We start from the raw sequence: 18,436 nt of genomic DNA, 5'->3' as shown, positions 1-18,436 counted from the left end.
TCCTCAATGAGAGGAATCAGAGACAGTTTATGCCCAAGTGCACAGACACTACAATGATAGGCACAATATAAGAACCTGAAATAAAGTAGAATAATGACTTCCAGAAGGGAACTCTTTCAAATCACATGCATCAGTTCACACTAGGTTCAAGAGTTTAAGACTATCTTCAGAATCATAAGACTTCAAAACAATTAAATTAAAACTTTGATTTTGGAGCACAAAACAGGAACCATCAGGAAAAAGTATTAGTCCATGCAAAGCACCTAAACACTGCCTAATCTGACCTCTGATCATACTTATTGTATAACACTACATTAAGCCTGGTATGCAATTAAACAAGAACCATATGTACGACCTACTCCAATTTTGGTGTTGGTTTTGTGAAAAACTCATTGTAAAGCTGGTGTTCATCCTGGCACACATGGACCATAAAGGCACAGCCACTTCGTACCTGCATTTAATAAATACAAATACTTAATTAACAAATTGTATCTTTCTTGCATTTACATTGAAAGGGATGTTAGTGATTGCTGCTACAGATAAGACTAATTTGGAGTTAACTCTCTCAGTTGGTCAAAATTACACTATGTTGACAAGGAGGTACTAGATCTCTAGCACAGATTTTGCCAAACAAGTGAAAGCTCCTTTGGAAACTTTTTGTTTCTGCATGCACTGAGCAAAGTTTAAAAGAGAATCACTTTTTGTCACTGTCGCTTTGTGAGGAGCAGCACAGATTTTACAAGGGAAAAAACCCCATAAACTTTACTGAAAACTGGACAAAGTTTCATACTAATAAAATTTCTGGAAATCTGTCATTTTAGCCAAGACTGGTTGGATCTGGAAAGGAATTTGAGTGAAATCTGAAAACATACAAAAAAAAGCCACCACTAAGATTCTTACCAGCGCACAATGATCTCTGTTGTTCTGACTGGTTAATTCCGTTACAGTACTAGTAATACTAGGGCCTAGCAAGTGTTCCCGCTGAGCAAGGTAACATTGATGGATTTCATTCAGAAGTTGCTGGTACCTAGCCAAAAACAAAAAACCCAAACAACCGTGTACAAGATATTTAGATTTCCAGATCACCATTGCCACTATTCTAACTTTTCTGCTACATAGTTTCAAAACAAAACGAAGTTATTAGTTGTTTGTTTGTTTTTCCAAAAGCAGTATTTATTTAACTCAATATTTTTAACTGAGGTAAAATATTCCAAGCTTCCAGAATTTCAAACACTTGAAAATATATGTATTACATTATACTCACTCTGGCATCTTCTCAGATCTTTGCTCTATCTGCTCAATAAGAGTCTATATGCAAAAAAAAAGGGGGTGGGAAACCATGAACTCCAAGCATATTAAAGGTGGATAAAAATTATTTTTTAATAAAAAAAATCATTCTTAAATTTAAACATTTTTCTTTTAAAAATACACCTATTTAAAATTACTTTTGAAATTATGACAACCTACATTAAAGCTTAAGATCACTATAACCTATTAAAATCAATTAAAAAAATATTAGAGCAATATGTTTATTGCTGAAGTTTTACAGAAAGTCAAACCACTGAACTGGTGGAAGACACTGGCTAAGCACTTGGAACAAGAGTTTGTTGAAGTGCTAAACCAGCTTTTGACACAGCAGTAGGCTCTTCTGCAGATGGAGTGAGAATATTTTCTTCATTCTGGTTTATTCAACTCATTGGTTTCAATATTTAGTTTGTTCAAAGTTGAGAAAAATTAAGAATTGGAAAAACAAAAACAGGAAAGCTTGTTTCCCTCTCCAAATCTATCGAAAATGAGGTGAGAGGTTGAGATCCACTAATTCTAAAGTCTTGAAAAATGTGGTGACCAGAAACAATCAGATTAATTCACTAGCTACTAATAATATTTCCCTTGTTTAATAATTCAGTTTTAAATGCAAAACATGCTTTGATACTTACACAAGAAAAAAGTATCAGAAAATTAAAAGATTATTTTATTTAACTAATAACAAACAATTTTAAAATGCTGTTGGTATATTTTTAATTTAATTCCAATTTCCATCCAAAACATAGCTTGACACAAATAATGGGTAAAAATTTAATGTTCATCATCTAGTAAATAAGAAATGCATCATTCACCATTTTCTAACATAGGAAGGTAGATCTGAACACTATCCTTAAAACAGAAATAAACTGCAGTCCACATATTAACATTAACAATGAATCTAAAAGTCATTTTATGGCTTCACTATCAGCTATTAATTACCAAGCCACTTACTCTAACTTTGGGAGCAGCAGCTCTGAATTTTACGTAAAATAGTGTGAAGGCATTGTCAGAATTTGGCACAGATGAAGGATCCTGAAAAGAGAAAAAACAAATTGATAAATAAGACTCCTCTATATTTAGCTCATAGTATTAACTGGTTGAGACAGTTAAGCTTTTGAGGAACTGTTTTGTGAAATTTTTGCACTTTTATGACCTTTTTATGCTTTTCTATTCAGTGTGCCAAAGGCTGGCACTCTCTCAAAGCTCAGATAAACCCAGTTGGGAGAACAATATTCAAGACCAGAGCAGCAAGGGTTAGAATATTTATTGCACACTTTCATTTTTACTTCTCTCCCTTCTTCTCCACTAAGAAACAGTCACAATGCCATTTCCTCTGAAACGTGCCAATGCTGTTCCACTGATTAACCAGCAATGATAAATGGAAACCTAACATCTATCCTGGAAAACCTGGAACTGAAAGGTTAACATTCAACTCCCTTCCACCCAAGCCTGAACTGGGCTGCCAGAGTCTCAGGCATTTGCCTTGCCCTCCATGGCTCAGCTCAGTACAGACCAAGAGCTTTTACTGCTCTAGTAATAGACCAGAATGGAGAGCAGAAAAAAGAGCCTGGCACATTTGAATACGTTCTGGATAATTTAGCCACTAGCTCACCTCCCTCTCCTCCTCTCAGGCCACTCCACACGCGTGAAGCAGCATTCAGCCTGTGACATGGAGAGGGCAAAAAGTATCCCCACCTCTAACTCTTCTTTACCCATCCCCTGGAGCACAATGGCTGTGCTCCCACAAATAGAGACCACCACACTGGTTCCATGTCCCTGTCCCATTGGGAGGCAGAGAGAAGACTTTCAGAAGGAAACCAGAAGAGACTACAAATAGCAAGCTAGCCCCAGTGAATTTCTTCTCATAGAAACATATGAATTGCCTTACTGGATTGGACCTGTGGTCCATCTAATCTACTATCCTATCTCAGAAGCCAACACTAGATGTTTCAGAGGAAAGTGCAAAAAAACCCCACTGTAGAAGGATATAGGGTAATCTGCCCTCTCCTCCCCCATGAAGGTCTCATTCATAATCCCCAGTAGCTAGAGATTGGCTTAAACCTTGAAACATGAAGTTGTGCTTCTCTTCCAGTACCCTTTTTGTTAGCATTAACTAGTATAACTCTGAACATTCTTGTTATTCATATAACTGTCCAATCCCTCTTTTAATCTAGCTAAATCCTTAGACTTGCAGGGTCCCAGAGTCTGGGTGCCAGCCCAAGCCTGAACACCTACTCTGCAATTTTACAGCCCTACAGCTCACACAGGCCAGCCATGGGTGCTGTACTGTGGTGTAGATGTATCCTTAGGGTACGTCTATGCTGCAAAAAAAAGGCCCACAGCAGTGAGTCTCAGAGCCCAGGTAAACCAACTCGGGCTCACTGAGCTCATGTTACAGGGCTAAAAACAACAGTGTCGACATTCAGGCTCGGGCTGGAGCCCGGGCTCTGAAACCCAACAAGGGAGGTTGGTCTCAGAGCCTGGGTTGCAGCCTGAGGGCAGGCTCCGAGACCCACACCCCCTGATGGGTTTCAGAGCCCAGGCTCCAGCCCAACCGTCTACACTGCTGTTTTTAGCCCCACAGCACAAACCCAACTCAGTTGACCCGGGCTGTGAGACTCACTGCGTGGGTCTGGGGTTGTTTTTGCATTGTAGACAGATCCTTAGTTTGCAGGGGATATAGGAGGGAGAGACTGCAGAGAGAGATTAGGAAAGCAGTGAGACTGAGGAAGTGGGGAACAAGAGAAATTCTTGGGATGCAGAGACGAGAAAGGAAGAAGCTGGAAAAATTGGGGAAAAAGGGAGATAGAGCAATGCAGCCAAAGAGAGAAAGTGAAAGAAAATGGAGACACTGAAAGGAAGACAACAGAAGGAGATGAAAAAGGAAAGCATGTAAAATAAAAGCAATGGAGACATAGTAAGTTACCTCTGTAAATGTATACAGTGTAACAGAAGTCTGAATGGCAATATATTAGTGTGCACACATTCAAGTTCTGAGAAGGGATATGGACTCATTTCCCCCACCTCTGAATCTTCTGACTCATGCTACAAAACTCTCACAGGAATTATTTATTCCCACCAGATTTCAGCCAAAGATACACAGTCAAATATGTAATCTTCCTACTCAGATTTTATCATCTCTGCAAGCTTTTTAGGGGAGATTTGCATAGGCAAAGGGTAGTTAGATGTTCAACTACCATTGAAAGTCAATGGAAGCTGGTCACCTAATTCCCTTTGTTCCTTTTAAAAATTCATCTTTATAGCCTATTGACAAGATATCGCTTCAATTACTTGCACCTGTCATTGCAGCTCTGCAGCTATCCCAGAGCAGTGTAAACTAATGTGCTCTACAAACTAATCAAAAGAAAGTACACCTCTACCCCGATATAACGTGACCCGATATAACACAAATTCGGATATAACGCGGTAAAGCAGTGCTGGGGGGGGGGGGGGGGGGGGGACTGCGCACTCCAGTGAATCAAAGCAAGTTCAATATAACCGGGTTTCACCTATAACGCGGTAAGATTTTTTTGGCTCCCGAGGACAGCGTTGTATCGAGGTAGAGGTGTATTTAAAACACCAAAAAATGCTTGTCTAATACAACAATGTAATATTAACATCAGTCAAATTAATATTAAAAGAAGTTGCAGGTATTTTTGGTTCTGTCTAGGGCATTGGTTCTCAAACTCTTGCATTGGTGACCCCTTTCACACAGCAAGCCTATGAGTGCGACCCCCTTATAAGTTTAAAAAAAAACACTTTTTTAAATATTTAACACTATTATAAATGCTGGAGGCGAAGCGGGGCTTGGGGTGGAGGCTGCAGTTCTCAACCCTCCCCCCCACCCCTAAGTAATAACTTTGTGACCCCCTGAGGAGTCACGACCCCCAGTTTGAGATCCCCTGGTCTAGGGTTACTACAAATACATCAGACTAATCAAGTCAGTACCTGCTTACCCAACTTACCCTTTTTATCAACTGGCTTGTGAGGTTCTGTAGTGTGTTCACAGTGTACGTTTTCATAAGGTGCATAGCTTTAGAAAGACATTGTTTAAACTTAACCAAATACACGGGATAATCTTTAAAATTAGGCTGCAAAGAACAAAGAAAAGCATTTTAAATGTGGCAGTAATGGTAGACATAAAAACAATACTTTTAAAAGAAAAAGTAAAAAGGTAAAAAGTATCCAATGCAAGCTAACTGTTGTAGGTTTATAAACTTAAGCGTAAGTGGACTAAGTGTATGCAGATGAGATATATTTTAAGGAGCAGAGAGTGTCATCCCTTGCCTTTTTTCCCCCTCTGTAAAAATAAACACATTTATAAAAATCCAAAATAATTAGAATATGTATCTTTAAAGTGTTAAGATTTAATTAAAAAAATACAAAAAATGTTAAGTTACTTACATGTGATGAAATATACGTAATACAATCATCAAGCTTAGCTAGCATAGGTATAAATCCTTCACTGTTCACAGACAACGTGGAGGAATTTAATTTCTTTAAAAAAAACAAAATACATCAATCAGAAGAAAAAACTAATTTTGGTCACAGAACCGAGTTGATTAATATCGTCTGCTTGACTTTCTAACATTATAAGAAATAAAACAACACTTACTGTGTTAATATTTTCTAGTTCGTTAAAATAAGAGAGTTTCTGTTGGATATTTTCAGCCAGGTCAACGAGTTCTGACTGTTCAAACAGAGCACATAAAAGATCGTAAGTAACTTAATGAACAATTTAGGTTTCAAATAAGACATGTTTAAAAAATTAGATCAGATTTTGCTAGCTACATAACAGACCACAGAAAAATTTGCAAAAGGCAGAAATCTGGTCATGTTCTAAACTCTGAATTAAAGAAAGAAATGTTACCACTAAATGCTGTTCTCAAGTGTATTGTCTTTACAGACGCACAAACTAGGGGTCTTGCAGTATTCTGAAGGAGCCCTAGAATCTTTTCAAGTAGTAAAGCTATTATATGCTATTCTTAAGCACTTCAGGATCCCAACATTCTTTAAAAATATACCATGCACACATTCCTATCTTCAGTTCCTTTATCCCTCAAAAGCATCCAAAAAAAGGACTCAGAAGAAGTCATTGTAGATCGACAGAAGCAGTAGATTTGGAGAATATCATTTACTTTTATATAATCTTGCTTCCTTCAATATCAGAATTGTTTACTGATTTCCAAGCAGTTGCACTTGTGCAAAGCCACAGAATGCAATGGGGTGTTTACACAAGGGTCACTGAGGGCATAAATTTGAACAATGGGTGGATGGTGCTCATTGAGAGCAAATTTTGCTCTGCAGAACCCTATTACTGGTGGTGATGTGGGATAAGGAATGAAAGCAGTTTGACTAACATCTCAGACTTAGTTTGCAGTGCTGACAAAAAAAATTGTATGCAGTGTTGTTGCAGCAATGGTGTAGCCATGTTGGCGGGTGAGGTAATATCTTTTATTGGACCAACTTCTGCTGGTGAGACAGATGTTTTTTCAAAGTCTGTGTAAGCTTAAAAGCTTGTCTCTCTCACCAACAGAAGTTAGTCCAATAAAAGATATTACCTGACCGTGTCTCTTTAAATATTATATATGTTTACTCTTATACTGAGCACTTGCTCTTGAAGTCAGCTGGATATCAAACAAACACGAAACCCCTCATAATGCTGTTTATGTAGCATCACTTTTCAGAGTAGTATCAGTTTAGCTATAACAACCTTTGACAATTTTGGTTAATGTTTCATGACCATTTTGTCTGAGAGGAACATGGTGTAAGATGAGAATCAGCTATAACAGCCTACAACTCATTTAATTTTCTGGCTGCTTTCAAACAGAGAAAGTTTAAGCAACATTTCCATAAATGTTCAAACAGTAATTTCATCAGTCTGCAGACAACTAAATTGAAACTTGAATGACTTGTGGGTTTATGAATAAGCGAGAAGAGTTTACGAGACCTTTTAAAAATCTTTTACTAAAGGGGTGCAAAAAAAAGGGGGGGGGCAGCCCCCAGCTGGGACATGGTAGGCAGAAATAGCTGCTAAATAAACCTGTATAAATGACAAACATTAAGCCAAATTTTTCACAGGTAAAACAGTTCAAAAAAGAGGAATGAAAAAAGTATTAGGTCGCTACTGAAGAAAATATTTCCACATTAAAACGTATGACTTTCTAGTGAATGGTTTACTCAACTCCAACATGACCTTTCTAATTTCAGTAAAGTGTTTTCACTAGGGACTCTCGTCTACAACTCCCCAGGATCATAGTGAAGAGACTAGAGAATGCTGCTCCTGTTTTGTTTCTTCCTCTGAACCAAGGACCCCCTGAAAAAGCCCCCCACACTCATTCCCCCCTGCCGAGCCCCATCCCTCACTCCCACACTCCCCTCCGCTGAGCCCTAACCACCTTCAACTGGACCCCTCTGCAGAGTCCCATTGCCCCTACACCCAGAACTGCCCCAACAAGACCCTGTACATCATGATGCCCCCACATCCAGGCCCACCCCTTCCCCTCCTTCTCTTTTCCCCTCCCGCCCCCACTGAGCCACCTGAACCTAGATTGCCCCACACCGAACCCTCTCACCACACACCTGGATCCACCCTCACTAAGCCCCTCCATACTTGGATCCTGCTGGGCTAAGCCTGCCTACCCACACCTGGTGTACCTGGCGTGGAGAGGCAGAGCCCTGATGTGTTTCTGAGGCAGGTCTGACCCTTGTGCTGTGTCAGGGTCGGGTGCAGCCTCACCACCGAGTCTGTGTCCCAGGGTAAGTGGGGGCTGCAGGGTGATCTTCCACCTCCATGCAGCCAGTGGGCTGTGCTCCCCACAGCTATGCTGGAGCCTCTACAATTCCCTCAGGAGTAAATCATGCACTGCCATTACTGCCCACAAGATGCCTGGTCTGTAAACAGAGGACTTTATTTTTTGGTAGGGTACCTTTAAATTTAAAAATCTTCAGTAACTACTGTATCACAAATTACCTGCTCTTTCAAAAGCTGCTCACAGGCTTCGTGCAGTGTTCCTGTCTTGGTGGACACAAAGAGATACTGTTTCTGCAAAGACTCCAAATGTTGAAGAGCACTGTTCACATCATTCAGTATAGCATCACATTGCTCCTGAAATCCAGACAAATAATCCCTCATCTGTCTAGAAAAGAGAACCACAATGAAAAAGGGTAATGCTTTTCTTTATATATTTAAATACATAGCACTATTTACTCCATTTTCCTGAGGACACAGAAACCTCGCTAGAAAAGAGTAGATCACTTGCAGGAAGTAAATGTATAGAACAAAAAACAATGTATAATAAAATCTTAAATCACAAACTGACCTGATATTTAAGCTCACGGGTCATCGATTCTGTTTTAAAACTGATAAAGACATCAATTTTCAAGCACTATTAAGCATAAATTTAAACCATGTTAAGTGTTCAATTTAAATCAAAAAGGAACTTCAAAACTATGACTCTTGGGCCTCAACTACTGTGCTCTATTTTAGCACATATACAACAGTATGTAAAAATCACAAACTCTCCTCAGACTCGTGTAATCCCCAGAATAGTAAGGGCAGAGAACTAATTAACACTCTTCTCTAGACTCCTCCAACTAAAACAGACACAGCATAGCCATCTAATAGACCACTTTTCCATCTGTGAGTTACAAACGCTACTGCCAGGCATCAGAAAAACATCGTAAGAGAGAGAACAGGGGCGCTACTCTCCAACTTTGCGACAGGTTCACAGGGATGGGCTCAGAATAAGCCCAAGCCTTACCATTTTCCGGATACAACACAAAACTCTTCCCACAATAAAGGCCAGAGAACAAGCAGACCAAAAAAACCCAAGAGACAGGGAAACGAGCAGGTTACTTTACAGTAAAATTTAATGCATGCTCTTAATTTTGGATGTGACAACTCAACATTGTGGCACTAGCCACAGTAGAAATATCTAAGACCATTAGCCACTCAGAAGTGTTTCAGACACAACTCCTTATGAATAGTTGATAAACAGCTAAAGTCTGTTGAAAGTAGTCCTTCCTAGACTGAAGAAAGAAAGTCAGTCAGGTGAATACAGATACAAATTAAACATAACTGGGAAAAGTGTCATAGGATGCTGAAAAATTAGATGCATGTATATTAGTGGACAGGATAAAATCTTACATATCATATGCTGCAACATGTCTAAGGGGGAATTAATATATACATAAAAGCAAAATTTCACTTCTAGTTTAAAAGCTGTTGCTGGATGCAGAGACTAAAAATATACAGTGATAAAATTCAATAAATGGAAGAAGGATCATACCTGTACTTAGCACCTTCATCTTGATCCATCTGGGCCTGCAGCTGAGCAAACCATGAGAAGAACTAGAATAAAGATATTTAGATTGTCAACAACCCAGACATTACAAGGAACCAATAAGAGAAACGATCATATCTGCAGTTCCAGAGCAATCAACAGGATACAGATGATGAATTGCATCACAACATGAGCATCTTTCATTATTAAAGGAAAAAAAAACCCTTAAATACTCAACAATGATTCAGATAGTCCAGAATCTAGCAGAGCACAATTCTACCACCTAACTAAAAGAAAAAGGTAGAATGCCATCTCCATGAGTTTCTAGGAGCACAACATTAGCACTATCTATCTCATTGCAAACATTATGGGGTTGACATGCGACATTCTGCAGGCAGCACCACTATTCTTTGGAGATGCTTTAGCCTCTCAATACAGGAAAAAATCTACTATTGTACAACCAAGATGTTAAAGTTTTGTTTTCTTCAATTTTTTTGAATGTCTCTTAAATGCTAACAAAATAATTTTCTAAAAACATAAGAAAGGCACACAGTACTAAAAGCTGCACAAATTCACTGGGAAGAATTTTAGCACTGAAGAGATGCCTCTAGGATTGTAGAGCAATTTGGTGTGATTTACCTGCTGTGCAGTTTCAATTCTTTCATCTTCCATTCCCAAAGCGGTGAAGCCTTTCAAGAGGATATCCTCTGTTGATTCAGGTATTGCTGCAGCCAGCGCGACACTTAGTGACTGTGATGTTAAACTGCATAAATCTTCAATTGGAAGCTGTACATAAAAATCCCATTAGTTTAAATTACTTTTTAAAAATTAATGTTTAATTTTAAATTAATATGCAATAGTGTAAGCAATCTCAGTCAAACCAAACTTATTTCTTAAGTTCCCATTTGTTTAATTTTGAAGGACTAATCAGTGTGGACATTTTATAAATTATTTCAATAATATAATTAAACACCAGAGTATCAATATTCAGAAATATTTAAAATATTCATTTAATTATCACAGGACAAAAAAATTAAATGAATACTTTCTACTAAACAAGAAAAACTGAAAATGAATTAATACAACCCTCTTGGATATGATCTCCTATACCAATGAAAAACTTTACAAATCTCCAGTTTAGCTAGCTAAACAGCAAGACAAATTAATATTTGTGGACTTAATATCAGAAGACATAGGGCAGGACTACACTACGGGGAAAAAAAATCGATCTAAGGTATGCAATTTAAGTTACGTTAGTAGCTCAAGTAACTCAAGTCGACGTAGCTTAGATCTACTTACCGCGGGGTACACATAGCACTGGGTCGACGGGAGAAACTCTCCCATCAACTCCCTTTACTCTTCTCGTTCCGGTAGAGTACCAGAGTCGATAGGAGAGCAATCAGCAGTCGATTTAGCGGGTCTTCACTAGACCCGCTAAATCGACCCCCGGTGGATGGATCGCCACAGCGTCGATCCTACCAGTAGCGGAGACAAGCTCATGATGATTCATATTTCCAAGTGCAAGGCAAAATAACAAAAGGTTTGCAGTATCTGCACAGCACAAAAACCTTTTGATTGGCATACAAGCTAAACAAACTTTCATTAGATTTTTCTGCCATATGACCAAAGGAAATTCCAAACCCAGTATTGCCACAACCTGAAATTCCAATAATTTCAGAATAACGTTTTAAATAATACTTCCAAATAGATACTCCAGATGATTATACAGAAAGATTTCTTTAGAAGATCATTCTTATTTTTCAGAATTTCAGCTTATTAAATATATTTTACTAAACATAAAAAAAAAATCAAAGTAATTTGGAATAATTTAATTTAAGTATTTTTAGACTGGAGACTGCCTTGGAATTAGATGCTGTATGTTATCCTTGAATAAAATTTTACAGCTAATGAGGATGTTCTCACTAACTATTCTAACATAACCTCCTCCTCTTTGACACATTTGCACAATTAAAGCTTACAACCAAGAACATAACAAAAGAGCACTGTACACAATTAAAAAAAATCATATTACAACTCTACACAGAACAAGTTATCTGTGGCAACGAAAGTCACTGTCTGAAAATATTAACCAGGTAAAAAGCCCAGTCTAGGTTTTAAAAGTCTAATAACTAATGAATTCAACAGAACTTCATATCTTTTTGATTTTTGTTAGGGTTTTGGGGGGCTTTTTTTGCAAGAAGCAGTTTTAGTAGTCATAAAAGTAGAGACTGATAATGCCAGATTCCTCAGACAGCTTTGTCAATGCACCTTAATTTTGACATTCAACACCCCTACTATCTAGCGGTCTTAGCAGGACCTGCCCGACCTGCCCAGAGCCCAAGAGGGTTGAGTCATTTTCAGACCTGACCGCAACACTCCCACTCCGAACCTTTGTCAGCACGCCACCGCTTGGGGCTCAGCCTGGTAGGTGCTCCCCATAACCAATGCCCATAATCCATCTCCAGCTACCTCCTACCTGTGGAGTTGGCACAGTGGCAGCTGTATGGCCCGCTCCTGCCGGTTACCACCAGCTGCTGCACTATGGAGTGAAAGGCACTGCAACCCATTGACACAAATACACCTCAGCACATACAGTCCAACAAGGTTGTGGTGGCTGGCAGGAGCAGGGCCCGCAGCTGATGAAGACCCCCACCCCCAAACAAGACACAGTGAACAGGGACAACCCGACCAAACAGGTTCAGGTTTTTTTCTGATCCGACATAAACGTGGCCTTTGTAGTGGGGTCTCGTCGGGATTGGGTCAGGTTTCTGCCACCATTTAATTCTGATCCTTGCTTGGGCAGGGTTTGCCATGCCTGCTAAACAATCTGGTAGTTTTGTAATATGGACAAACTGGATCTAAGGATGGGGAAGCCATTGACTTGAGGTGGAATTTTAACTTAGATTTCCAGAAGTGAAAGGCTAGTGGATAGGACACAGGACTGAGAGCTAAGGGACCTGACTTCTATTCTGACTAGCTGTGTGACCTCAAGCAAGTCAGCTAGAGCCCAATTTTCAGAGATGCTGAAGACCCACAATTCCAATTTATTTCAATGGGAGCTAAGAGTGCTCAGCATCTGTGAAAATCAAGCCCATTACTTCTCTGCTCCTCAGTTTTCCCACCTTCTTTTGTAAGACAAATTTAGATCTATGATAGAACAGCATTATAAAAGTGCTAAGTATTATCATGTGCAGTAACTCTTTCGGCCAGTATGCTGTCCAAGAATGAGCAACCCTTCCATAAACATCTGGACTATTAGTCTGCTGACAGCTTATTGCGTTTCAATTAAATACAACTTAAGGAATAGGGAAGTTGGTCATTCATAAATAAGAATTTGTTGTAAAATTCAGCTACAACATAATGGAGCTAGATGGAAATACTTCAATTAACTCACCTAGCATTTCTGAGTAGCAACATTTTTGTCCCCTTTTTAAATTCACTATTTTCTTCATAGATATGTCCATATAATAGCATTAAAAAAATACTAGGATTTGTAACAGGTACTATAATTCTGTTCAACTATAAAATCTTTTCTCATTCAAAGGGGAAATTTGAAGAGAGTAACAACATGTTTTTCAGTTCCTAGCTACTTCATGTATACCCAAATTGCCCATCTTAAATATATTAAGGAAACTCCACTAGCACATATCTGCTGCTATGTATGTTTTTCCTTCTAGCAAACAAATGAGAAAACTGATTGTGAGACTCCGATTTTCACACAAAGAAATTAAATATACTCAGAGTGTTGAATAAACTGACCTATACTAACAACAGCTATTGACAAGATACAGACAGGCCTGTCTTCTTAGCAGAAATATGTATTCGGAATGCTAACAACACTATTTATCAAAGTAATCTTAACAGCTTCAATTATATGCAACAGGCAGTATTACAATTTGCAGGTAAGACAAACAAGAGTGATATTGTGCAGAGCTACTAAAACGAAAACCAATACTACCCTAATGTGTTATTGACTACCTTCTCGTTAAAATAATTTAATTCCATTGCTTCTTGTTAAAAATCAATAGGGCATAAACTTTTATGAAGGTAAAAAATGGAAATACTTCATTTTTTAACTGATAGGCTCTACACCAGCACATTTGCTGTCTAAATAATGCGTTCATAACTCAAGTATTCTATATTTGTTGCAGTTCACAACTCCTCAGAAATCACATGAGAGCAGAATCAACTTATGTTTTATTAGCGTTTAACATTTTGTGACACTATGAAAGGTTGAGTTCACATAGTTGTATTTTAATGACTATTCTCCCTTTCAGTGCTGATTTTAAATTATGTGGCAACAAAGCATCCTAAAGCCCTTTACAAAATGAGAGCCATACGCAAAGTTTGTATCTGTTTGGATTATTATATTGAAAACATTGGCTTTATTTAGGAGAAAAGAATACTGAGGAGGAACATAATCTTCAAGAACAGAAAAGACTTATCAAGAGGAGGGTGATAAACTGTTCTTATCCACTGAGAAAGGACAAGCAATAATGGGCTTAAATTGCAGCAAGGGTGATTTAGGTTTTTCATGAGGAAAATCTTCTAACTTTAAGGGTAGTTAAGCAGTGGAACAAATTAGCTAGAAGGTTATGGAATGTCCATCGTTAAAGAATTTTAAGAACAGGTTAGACAAACACCTTTCAGGGATGGGCTAGATTCAGTGGTGGCCAAACTTTCAGATCCTCTGAATTGCATATAATAATCTTCAGAAGTTGAGAGTCAGGCACACCTGTCAGTGCTCGGGCCTTCAGCAAGAGCGGGGCTGAAGTCCTGAGTCCCAGCAGGTGTCTCCCATGGGGCAGAAGCCCCTAACCCACCACTCCTCTGCACTGCAGAAGCCCCAAGCTTCCCTCCCTCCCCCACATCTGGTAGGAGGAGAATGGTGGGGCTCCACGAGCCACACTTTAACTGTAAACAGGGCCGGCTCCAGGCACCAGCCCACCAAGCTTGTGCTTGGGGCGGCGCCTGGAGGGGGGCGGCGCGGTGCTCCGGCTCTGGGGAGAGCGGCCCCGGCCGGAGCTTGCCGCCCTCCCCCCCGGCGCTCTGGCCGCCGGGGAGAGAGGAGCCCCAACCGGGACTCGCCGCCGGGGAGAGCGGAGCCCCGACCGGGACTCGCCGCCCCGGCGCTCTGGCCGCCGGGGAGAGCGGAGCCCCGACCGGGACTCACCGCCCCGGCGCTCTGGCCGCCGGGGAGAGCGGAGCCCCGACCGGGACTCGCCGCCCTCCCCCCGGGGCTCCGGCCGCCCTCCCCTGCCACGCTGGGGGGGGGGGGGGCGGGGGGCGGAGGCTTTTTTGCCTGGGGCGGCAAAAAAGCCAGAGCCGGCCCTGACTGTAAAAGAGACGCATGTGGCTCGCGAGCAGCAGTTTGGCCATCCCTAGAAGATAATAGTTAGTCCTGCCTCAGTGCAAGGGACTGGACTAGATGACCTATCGAGGTCCCTATGATTCTAGAATTACTAGAATGGAGCCATTTTTGAGGTGGAACAGCGCCGCTATTAACAGTGCCCTGCATCAGTTTAGTACAGGAAGGGGATAGTGAATCCAGGTAAAACCAGAGCAGCACATTAAGATAGCTGAAATGTAGTTATTTGCATCAAGAATAGGGCAGGTACTGGAGCTCACTCTTAGGGAAGATGTGGTTAAGAGGGCCTCTCTGGCATAACTCCTCAAGACTTCGCTCATTTCATCTCCAGGACAGCACTGCGAGCTAGGCTGCGCTGCCTCACCACTGCCCTGCGGGCCCCCTCCTGTACCACAAGCGAGGTCCCTGCCTGCCAGACCCGGGTCCTCCTCCCACCGGGGGCAGCTCCGCACAGGATCAATGCGCCCCGGGGCAAAGCACCACCCGGACCAAGGACCCGTCCTAGGCAGCAGGAGGTGGCCCGATACACTCCCAGCAGGCCCCAGGTAGCAGCCTCCAGCCAGCCCAGACCAGTGCTGTAACAAGGGTGAGGCAAGTGAGGCACTTGCCTCGGGCGCACAAAGCTGAGGGGCACAGAAAAAGACAAAATAAATTTTTTAATTCTTATTATTTTATGAAAAATTATAATCACATAATATGCACATTGCGTCACGACAAATGTACAATGTAAATGGAAAATAACTAGAATACACCCTACAGTAATTATAAAGCATTGGTTCTCAAACTGAGGGTCGCGACCCGGTTATGTGAGAGGGAGCGAGCCCCGACCCCGGCGCGCGGCTGCAAGTTGCGAGCCCCGACCCCTGCGCCGGGCTGTGAGCCCCGACCGAGATGCATGGCTGCGAGCCCCGACCCGTGTGGAGCTGCAGGACTACGAGCCCCAACCCAGGCGCACGGCTGTGAGCTGCGAGCCCCGACTCCAACCCCTGTGTGGAGCTGCGGGGCTACGAGCCCCGACTGCTGCGCCAGGCTGTGAGCCCCGACCTGGGCATGGGGCTGGCCCCGACCCCAACCCTAGTGTGCAGCTACGAGCCCTGACCCCAGGCTGTGAGCCCCGACCCCGACGTACAGCTACAAGCCCTGACCCCATCATACGGCTGCGAGCCCTGACCCCGGGCTGTGAGCCCTGAGCCCTGACCCCTGCACTGGACTGTGAGCCCCGACCCTTACCCCAGTGTGCGGCTGCGAGGCGAGCCCCGACCCCACCCCCTGCGCCGGGCTGTGAGCCCCGACCCCGACAGTTCATGATGCACTATGATGCACCCCTTATATGCATTAGTTGATTTTGTACGCAGATCTTATGATTAAAATAAATAAACGTTCTATTATCATTATTATTCTTGTTATTTACTTTTTTTTGTACAAAGTAACTACTATACAATTATATGGAGGGGGAGGGCGCAATTTTATATTCTTGCCTCGAGTGCAAAAACAGCTAGTTACGGCTCTGGCCCAGACCAGGATTCCCAGCCTGGCTACGTGGCAGCTGCTCCCGTCCGCCAGACGCCCCGCAACCTCCGGCCCCGGCCGCTCCGCGCCACCTGCTGCCCCTCCCCGCTCACCTCGGCCGGGACGGGCGGGTTCTCGGCCGCCGCTTTGAGCTCCAGCACCGAGTCCGTCTGTCGGTCGGTGAGAGGCGCCATGGGCCGGGGCCTGCGGTCCCACAGGCCGAGCTTGTCCCGGATCTCCCTGTCGCCCAGCTCCGGGGGCGGCTCCGCCATCCTCACGGCCAGCAGCAGCCGGAGCGGGCAGGAGGGGCCACTTCCGGGATCCGGGAGCGTCCGACGCAGCGAGGGGCAGAGAGAGGAGCGGAACCATCTAAACCCGGAAACGCTTCCAGAGGGAACGAGGCACGCGGGAGGGTTCCACGCGCACACAACCAGGGGGAGGAGCTGATCGGGGACAGCAACTTCCGGTGCAGGGAAGGGACTCTTCGAATCCAATAGGGCGGAAGCGCCTTCGCCCCCGTGACGTCATTGCGATGCGTAGCCGGGCACGGGGGCGGGGCCTGCTTGCCCGGCCCGTTATGACCAATGAGCGCAGCAGTCGCAGCTGTTGCCCGTGAGAAAAGCCAGCAGCGGGAGCAGCGCCCCTTGCCGGCTCCAGGCATCGCAGCCCGCTGCTCAGCTGGGCTGGGAGCCCCGAGCTCTAATCCCGCTCTGTAATAACAACACTGCAGCCGGGGTCAGCGGCACTGCTTGGCCAATTGTATTCGTCCCCGCAATCCTCCTGCAGCAAAAGGCCCTGGAAGCTACAACCCAAGCACCCCACTGATTTAAAAATAAAGCTTAGTTCTACCCTGATGACAATTAAAACTAGGGTTACCATATTTCAGCAAGCAAAAAAGAGGACGGGAGGAGCCCCGCCCCTGCCCCTCCCACTTCCCGCCCCCCAGAACCCCCAACCCTCCCCCCGTTCCTTGTCCCCTGACTGCCCCCTCCTGGGACCCTTGCCCCTAACTGCCCCCCAGGACTCCACTCCCTATCTAAGCCTCCCTGCCTCTTGTCCCCTGACTGCCCCAATCCTTATCCACACCCCCACCCCCAGACAGACCCCTGGGACTCCCACGCCCCATCCAACCACTCCCCACCCCCTGACAGCCCCCTCCAGAACTCCCAACCCATCTAAACCCCTCTGCTCCCTGTCCCCTGACTGCTCCGATCCCTCTCCCCACTCCTGCCCCCTGACAGCTCCCCCCCAGAACTCCCAGCCACCCACCCACCCACCCCCGCTCCATGTCCCCTCACTGCCCCCTCCTGGGACCCCTGCTCCTAACTGCCCTCCAGAACCCCACCCCCTACCTAAGACTCCCTGTTCCTTGTCCCCTAACTGCCCCCTCATAAGACCCCCCACAACTGCCCCCCAGGACCCTACCCCCTACCTGTACCCTGACTGCCCAAAACTTTCTCCACTCCCCCCAAAAAGCCCCCTCCTGAACTCCCGACCCCCCCCACCCCCCGTTTCTTGACTGCCCCCTCCAGAACCTCCCTGCCCCTTCTCCTGCCCCCTGGCCCCCTTACCCTGCTGCTCAGAACAGGGTGTTGGGCTCTGTGCGAGCCGGACACGTGGCTGCGCTCCCCAGCACAACAAAACCCGGTCCCTGGCCCTGCACAGTGCTGCTGGAGCCGGGCTGCAGGGGAGAGCTGCCGGCTCAGAATGCAGGGCGGAGCTCCTCTACAGCTGCTCCGGAGTCCAGCCCGTGACTTTCCTGCAGCCCTCCCAGCCGCTCGCTCTGCTCTGCCGGGGGAGGGGGGAAATCCCGGACATTTTGAGTTATTTACAAATTCCCCCCGGACGCTATTTTTAGCACAAAAAGGAGGACATGTCCGGGTAAATCCGGACGAATGGTAACCCTAATTAAAACGATGAAACATGAAGTGAGTGTAACTATGGCCAGGGCATATGCCCGAGTCTTCAG

At 43.8% G+C, this 18,436-nt stretch overlaps 1 protein-coding gene across 4 annotated transcripts in view; it reads right to left on the bottom strand.

Annotated features, from left to right (window-relative positions):
- The window catches only part of COG3 (component of oligomeric golgi complex 3), a 55,496-nt gene extending 38,669 nt beyond the window's left edge, over positions 1-16,827 (bottom strand). The window contains exons 1-11 of one of the 4 annotated variants that reach the window (XM_054014399.1): positions 16,581-16,827; positions 10,230-10,376; positions 9,597-9,658; positions 8,279-8,444; positions 5,921-5,995; positions 5,710-5,802; positions 5,271-5,396; positions 2,257-2,337; positions 1,265-1,308; positions 901-1,027; positions 360-451 (exon numbers count right to left, since the gene is read on the bottom strand). In XM_054014399.1, the coding sequence (XP_053870374.1) occupies positions 360-451; positions 901-1,027; positions 1,265-1,308; positions 2,257-2,337; positions 5,271-5,396; positions 5,710-5,802; positions 5,921-5,995; positions 8,279-8,444; positions 9,597-9,658; positions 10,230-10,376; positions 16,581-16,739 (1,172 nt within the window). In that variant the 5' untranslated portion in view covers positions 16,740-16,827. Of the gene's footprint in view, positions 1-359; positions 452-900; positions 1,028-1,264; positions 1,309-2,256; positions 2,338-5,270; positions 5,397-5,709; positions 5,803-5,920; positions 5,996-8,278; positions 8,445-9,596; positions 9,659-10,229; positions 10,377-16,580 lie in introns of those variants that run through there. The other 3 variants (XM_054014389.1, XM_054014379.1, XM_054014409.1) reach the window with 3 other exon arrangements.
- Positions 16,828-18,436: the final 1,609 nt, after the last annotated feature.

Source organism: Malaclemys terrapin, chromosome 1, assembly GCF_027887155.1.
Source record: "Malaclemys terrapin pileata isolate rMalTer1 chromosome 1, rMalTer1.hap1, whole genome shotgun sequence".
In the NCBI taxonomy this organism is placed as follows: domain Eukaryota; kingdom Metazoa; phylum Chordata; order Testudines; family Emydidae; genus Malaclemys; species Malaclemys terrapin.
The sequence above is the reverse complement of the archived record's forward strand: the minus strand, read 5'-3'. Positions and strand labels throughout refer to the sequence as shown.